This window comes from Diabrotica virgifera, chromosome 3 (genome assembly GCF_917563875.1).
Source record: "Diabrotica virgifera virgifera chromosome 3, PGI_DIABVI_V3a".
In the NCBI taxonomy this organism is placed as follows: Eukaryota; Metazoa; Arthropoda; class Insecta; order Coleoptera; family Chrysomelidae; genus Diabrotica; species Diabrotica virgifera.
Genome location: NC_065445.1, coordinates 271122844 through 271130408, shown reverse-complemented (window position 1 = coordinate 271130408; position 7565 = coordinate 271122844). Strand labels below are relative to the sequence as shown.

The following is a 7565-nucleotide window of genomic DNA, read 5'->3' as shown; positions in this document are numbered from 1 at the left end:
AAACGTCAACAATTGTATGTAGTAAATAAAATTAGTTATTAAAATGCAGTACTGCAAGCAAAATAAAATTAATTAAATTTACCTTTATATAATAATTGCATATCATATCAATATTGTGGAGCAATATATAATTTTTCTGCTTCATTGACAGAAGGTATGAAATATACGTCAATTTGACAATTTCAATTGACAATATGAATTATTTAAGATAGTTGCAATATTTCTCCGCGACTCGCGCAGGGTCGTTGTTCGTTTCCCCTTCCAAGTACTTGCACACCGCGAATTCCATATGTTTTAGTCTGTTCTGTGACATAGGCGTAACCAGGATGATCCTAAGGGGGGGTTACAACTACTGGAAGGTCTCTGAGGGCTATGGTGTTAAGCGTATAGAGCTCAAAGTACATCCCAATGGGGGGTACATCCCCAAAACCCCCCTGGTTACGCCTATATTCTGTGATACTATAGTCTATTGAAAGCTTTTTTATATGCTGTTCACGAACAAGAGAACAGAGCCGTAGGAAAAGGTGGGCGAATGATATAATGGAAGTGGAGAGAAGTGTATGGAAGAGGAGAAAATGAATACAAAGAAATCTTGGGGGCAATAACTAGAATACTAAATGAAAAGAGATCCTAGAAAGGAAACGACATCAGATATCAACGCTAAAGGGAAAAAGGAGAATAGAAGCCAACCGCGCATGGCTATTAGGACGGTCTAGAAGGAGTCAGAAAGAAATAGAGGAAGTCAGAAAAAATTGGAGGGATATACGATCAAATAAAAGGATGTAAAAAAATTAGTGCAAGGACTGTAGATGTGAATTGATTGTATCCCTCGTCGCAAGGCGACGCGACGGGTAAAATCACTAATATAATAATACTTTTTGGGAGAATTTTGAAAATACCATGGACCGATATCATATTACGAACGAAATGGTTTTGTATAGAATGAGAAGAGAGATAATTTTTGGCCACCATTAAAAGAAGAAAGACAGCTGATTATGAAGGGCAAAATCCAAGGAAAAAGATCCTGGTAGACAAGAAATGTTCTAGCTGAAAAACATTCGCGACTGGACCGGGTTAAATACACAGATGCTTTTAAGAAAAGCAGAAGTTAAAGATGAATTTGTAATACTTATAGCCAACCTTCATGCTTGGAGTCGGCACTAGCAGAAGAAGTGAAATGAATAAATACTCGTTTTTGGGCTTACATAATATATTTATAGAATTTTATTACAGTACCTATCTTATTAAACGATATATTTAGAATTAAATAATTATTAAACTTTACAAATCAAAATCTTCATTACTTAAATTAGGATTACCAAAAATATTGAAATTCAATCCCACGGACTTTTGCGAACTACTACCAACCGGAGATGGATTTAGATATTTCTTCAAAAGGGCATTCATATCATCTTTGTGTTGTTTGTAGTATCCGTCAGGTGTCAAGGACATTTTAAAGGTTTTCTGATTACTGCTACCTTGATTTTGACTATTATTCACGAAATAATCAAACGTAGACATCTGCTCAGAAGACTTGCTGAAAGAAAACGGCATCTTGCTTTCCTCTTTTTGTTTATTGAAATTTAAAAACTGCAGATCGGTTTCTTTAGAATTAATAAAATTTTCGAAGCACTTAGCATTTTTGTCGCTAAATATTGTCATGTCAAAATTTTCATTCGAAAAGGTTTTAAACATAGTTCCTTTCGGTTTTGACTTAGCTGCTTCGGACGCTACAACTTCGAAACCTCGTACAGTCTTCCGCAACGTTGCCACGTGGGTAGCGTCTTGAATCTGCCTGACAGACGGACGATTGAGGCGTTGTTCCAGATATTTAGTGTATTGCGATTTACTGGAACTACTCTCCAGCATGATTCGATCTTGTTCCTCGAATTCCTGTTTTATCCGTTTGGCGGTTAGCTTGCGAGGCGGTACAAATTTTTTGTTAACTTTTGGTTGCTGGACGAATGCTTGTGCGCTGCTGGTGAAGGTAAAGCCTCCAGTGCCATCTAGATTTCTTTTTTTAGAAGCAAATGACGTATTCGTCGACGAAGACAAATTTAAAGTAATTTTATCGTTCTGTGTATTAAGCCATTTTATTTCAAACGTTTCACTTGAACTTGATTCGTTTAATAATCTATTCGCGTTGTTAGATGTGTTCAATTGTACAGATCTACTACAGCTCTCACTAGTAGATAAGTTGCTATGGTTCTCATCTAAGTTCCTCTTTCTAGATGCACTAGAAACACTTGTTATATTAATTTCTTTCGCAGATTCTGAACTTAAATCGGCTGCATCATCCAAGTTTCTGCATTTGGAAGCAGCAGAGATGCTTGTTGACGAGTTTTTGTTACTTTCTTTAGATGGTAGGTTTTTTCCAGTTGAATCAAACTTTTTATTTATTTTTGGTTGCTGGGCGGATGGTTGTGCGCTGCTAGTAGAGGTAGAGCTTCCAGAACCCTCAAGATTTCTGTTTTTAGAAGCAAATGACGTATTAGGCGACGAAGACACATTTACAATATTTTTATTGTTCCGTGTATTGCGCAATTTTATTTGACGCCTTGGACTTGAACTTATTTCCTTCAATAATCTATTCGCGCTGTCAGATGTGTTCGATTTTCTAGATCTATCACAGCTCTCACTAGTAGATAACTGGTTGGGATTGTCATCTAAGTTCCTTTTTCTAGATGCACTAGAGACACTCGTTATATTATTTTCTTTTGCAGATTCTGCACTTAAGTCATCTGCATCATCCAAGTTTCTGCACTTAGATGCAGCAGAAATACTGGTTGAAGAGTTTATGTTAATAATTTCTTTAGGTGTAAAGTTTTCTCCAGTTGAATCAATTTTTTGAGGCGGAGATGTATTCGTCAAGGATGAGCTGTTATTGTTATCGACATTTTCAACAATTTTTTGAGAAATATTGTCTTCTATTTTGTCTTGTTCATCTTCCGATGTAGACTTACAAACCTGATCAACAATAGATACATTTGACGATAAAGCTTTAGCAAAAAATTCACTTTTGTTCTTTTTGTCCTTATCCTCATTACTATTATAGCGATTTAGAATTTTATTTATATTTTCCTGAGGTATCAGTTCATCAGAAATGTTGGAAGCATCTTGATCGACTTTTCCCGTCTTATTCTCGTAGTTATTTCTAGATTTAATCGGTAGAGCATTAAAATTGGCCTTAAGAGTTTTTCTTCTCCTACATTGAATTCTTTTTAAAACTTTGCCAAGCAATTTTGGAGATTTCTCGACCTTCAAGTCTACTTTTTCGTCATATATTGATTTATTGTCTTTGTTTTCTAATTGTATAACATGGCTATCTTCATCAACGTCCATGTTTTGATTGTTAATTGTTTCTTTTTTCAATTTTCTTTTCGGCGCACAGTTTTTCTTTTTAAGACCAATTCGTGATTGAAATAGAGGTATCATTGGTTGCCTATTTCCAGGTTTTGGAGAATTTGAACTGGGTACCTGACGTAGCATTGGTTGCCTATTTACACGTTTTGGAGAATATGAACTGGGTACCTGATGTAAATTGGTCGACGGTTGCCTATTTCCATATTTTGGAGAATTTGAAGTCAAACATGATAAATCGTCATCAGTATGTTTATTATTGACTGAGTTCAACAATTCTGCACATTCTTGATCATTATCTAACTTAATTTTTTCAAAATTTTCGGAGAAGTGTTTCTCTATTTTATTATGTAAAGCAGCACTCTCAGTTTCTTCCTCCTGGTTGAATTCATTTACTAAGTTTTCATCAGAGTAATTTTTTTCGTGAATATCCTCCACTTTACCCAATTCATCATCACTGCTTACGTCATTATTATCAATTACATTTTCGTTTGGTGCTTTAAGAAGAATGTTAGAAACAATATTGAGCTTAATATTATTTTTCGTTGTATTAACATTTATATCGGCATCTTTGTCGTTTAAATCCATAGATGAATCAGACTTAGCGCATTTCAAGTTGTGAATTTCTTCTTCATCGCCACTTATAGACTGAGTTGTGTCATTTGGCCCTTCAATAATTGTAACTATCGGAGAAATGTAATATTTGTAGGTATTTCTAGCGCTCATCTTATTGTTGAACATAGGTGTCTCTCTGTCTTCTTTTTGAATCACAGCTGACTTGTCTTTCTTGTAAGTTGATGTGTTTATATCACCACTTTGACATTCTTCCATCTCATTCTGAAATTCGTCACAAATAGATTCGTATTCTTCCACAGAAACAATCGAAGACAGATCTAGTGGACGGGTTGAGTGGGACCACACATTTGTTGGTGGTGATGGTGACAGTTGATTTCGACCAGTTACACGAAGAGATGTTACATGTTGTTGCAGTTCCAAAGATTTATTTAGCGAATAGGAAGAAAGTGTCGTTTGGTTAATGGTAGGGGTAACACCACATTGAGGCGACATTTGCATTTGAAAATTCTGCGATTGTTTGAACTCAAACGGATTGCAAGACTGCAGTACACTTTGTTCTTGTTGATACCCAGAAGATGTAAGTATAGGGAGAAATTTTGTATGTTCTTGAGAAAAAGGCATGACAAAATTGGATATCATTGATGTTTCCAGAGCTTGTGGATATGCATCTAGTTCATGTATTGTAACAATTGGACTAAACATGTTTAATTGATCTAGATTAAAAGAAAGTTTGGAACGTAAACTGTTTGGAAAGCTTTGTTCGGAGAGAGGTGATAATAGATTATACTGGCTTGATCGGAGTCCTTGATTTTGAACAGGTGTAAAAATGTTCTCCAATCTTGCTTCTTGTTGTAAATATTCTTGTGTGCTCATGATGTTTGGTAGATCATGCTCCAAATTATTGATTCCGTCACTTCCCGTTCCATTCTGTCGTTCGCTACATTGCTGACTTGCAGAGGGAGAGATACTTGTCTTGTAATTTAAAGCTCCTATATAGTTTAAGTTCATTTCATATTGGAGAAGTAGTTGGTGGATTTTCGGGGTAGATAACAGTTGACGTCTTTTTAAATATTTCATTTCACTTTCCACTTGATACTTCAAAACGAATTTTTGGTTTAGTGAAGTGAATAAAGATTTCTGAAATAAAAAAAAATGGATTACTGATTTGTCATTAATTAACACTTGAATTTTGATAAGACGAGTTAATAATAATAATAATATCGTATGGAATTTTTGCCGGGGAGATCCTTTCGGATTGTTCCGGCTACATTTACATCTTTAACCCTGTTTCAAGTAACTAGTGTCGATGTCTAGCCCAGGGGGACCGACGGCGTAACGTACTTTCCGAGGCACGGTGAACAGCTCGTATCATTTTTATAAATGAAAATGGATTGTCTGTGCCGGGACTGGAACCCGTGCGTTCTGGCTTATGAGGTCAGTATCATGCCGCTGCGCTACGGCTGTTCACTAACGAGTTGACTTGAAGTGAAGAAGCTTAGCACATGATTTTTATGTATAAGAAATATAAAATTAGTTAGTTAATTAATTAAAGCATTAAAAAATGAAATTATAATATGGTTGTAATTATAAGAACAATCTATTGGCACAACTCATAAATTACTATAGCGCAAAAGAGTGACCACCAAGCTGTTGCTGCAAATAATTGTAGCATTACTTGAGAAGAATCGGCAATTTGAGAAGAATAATTTCATCATTTTAAAAACATCTACAGTATATACAGGAAGTATGAAAGTATAATAAGTGGCATATTGAAGCACATTAATGCTATAGATACATTCCTAAGAAAAAAACACACCCAGTAAAAGAGATAATAGGATGGATACCACTAGCAACAAGAGTGAGACAAACCCACGAACATATATTGAGAACATGAAGGCTATTTTAAAGAAATATAAGCACGAAATTTAAGAAATAGGGTAATAGATGGAAAATAATGAAAAAATAAATAGCGAGAAACGCAAAAATACGCCAAAAATTGTGAAAGGAACGATATAAAGCAAATAATGGACTTATATCTCCTACTCAAAATGGATTTTTAATTAAAAACAGTTACAGAACTGTAGTACATGTACACTAAAACTTGTTATACTTACTTTTTGTTCTTTTTCTAGAACATCCAAGCGGTTGTCAATTTTATCAACGATAGAATCCGGCCAAATTTTTCTCACTATGTACACCCCATAACGACCAATGGTAGTTATTCCAGGTACGACGCTATATTTGTAATCTAGTTTGAAAGTTTTTGGATCCTCACCTATAGCGATTGTATCCATCTGCCACCTAGACAAAAAATTGTTTTCATAAGATTTCTGTGTTATTCCAATGCACTAAGTTATCAGCATTTATCAAATGTAAACTCTGCAGAAAATTTTTTCACTACCCTCCTGTATTAATCCATAACACCTCTGGCATCCCTACAATAACGTCCTTCCAAAGGATCCTTCACAATAGACAGTTAAAGTCCTCTCCAGGGTATCTAAGGAAAAGACAGGATGTTGTTGTAGTGCAAAATCCTTTTTTCCCTGTGATTATATGGCGCCCAACGTGGAGCGACCGTGCTACCCAGGCTATCATTCAGCCGTGTGATGGATGACCGAAGTTATCGTTAACGTAAAGTTATCCTGTAGTTATGTTATAATTCTCGAATTGGTGTGATGTATCATATTTAACTTAACTATTTGCGTTATTTCTTGACAGTTCTTGAGTTATCTGATATATCAACTGCCACTTTATAACGCGACATTAAACCTCAAGTTATGAGATAACTCTGTAGTTATGTAAGGGTAGGTTCATCTTTTGACTTGTTTTAGACAGAAATCAAGTGAATTTAGAAGCTAATAATTTAATAATTAAGAATAGAAGGGTAATACAATTTTAAAAATTATACAAAAATCAAATCGAGAGATATAAGTTGAAATTTTATTTTAAGTACCTTCTGAGCTTTCTATCCAGAGTTGCCAGATGATATTTTATAAATCCCCCACTTAGAAACTGAAATTCCCTCAAATTGAAGTTCAAATACCCCAAATTTAAATCTTTGTCGCATTTTAAATAAATCAATAGTCAAATGAAGAGAACAGTAAACCAAAATTATACTACTAATCAACAAGGGTCTTGGAAATAATTCATAGTTCCTATCGTCTTCGATTATATGGGAGTATAATATACAGTTCTATGTACATTCGCAAATTTAATTTACCAAGACCCCTTAAAATCCTCCATAATTTTCCTCCCCCAAAAAATCCCATACAATTTCTGCTTAGAAAAATTTCAATAGACGCTTTCAAATTACCCCAAAATTATGAGAAAATACACCAATTTGGCAACCCTGTTTCTATCTTCTGTTTTAAACACCACCGAACTTAAACAGCTGTTTGCTGTTCGGTAATCGGCGGTGGCCGACGTGGGCCGACGACGGGTTTTACTTTTACGGTCATCTACCCATCTGATAGCATGTTCCGATCAATCTCTCCCTCTCAGTCCAACTTGTACTATTTCTACATAAGGTTTTCTTTGTTACCTCAACCTTTTTTCCTCAAATGTTTTTTCTAATATAACGTTGATGAAATAACTATCTCATAACTCTGACCGATACATCACACCGAATT

The 7565-nt window shown here is 35.1% G+C and overlaps 1 protein-coding gene across 1 annotated transcript in view; it reads right to left on the bottom strand.

The window, feature by feature from the left end:
• Positions 1-1203: 1203 nt before the first annotated feature.
• The window catches only part of LOC114325556 (uncharacterized), a 34098-nt gene continuing 27736 nt past the window's right edge, over positions 1204-7565 (bottom strand). Inside the window, exons 14-15 of the mRNA XM_050647394.1 lie at positions 6051-6237; positions 1204-5073 (exon numbers count right to left, since the gene is read on the bottom strand). Of these exons, the coding sequence (XP_050503351.1) occupies positions 1282-5073; positions 6051-6237 (3979 nt within the window). The 3' untranslated portion in view covers positions 1204-1281. The remainder of the gene's footprint in view (positions 5074-6050; positions 6238-7565) is intronic.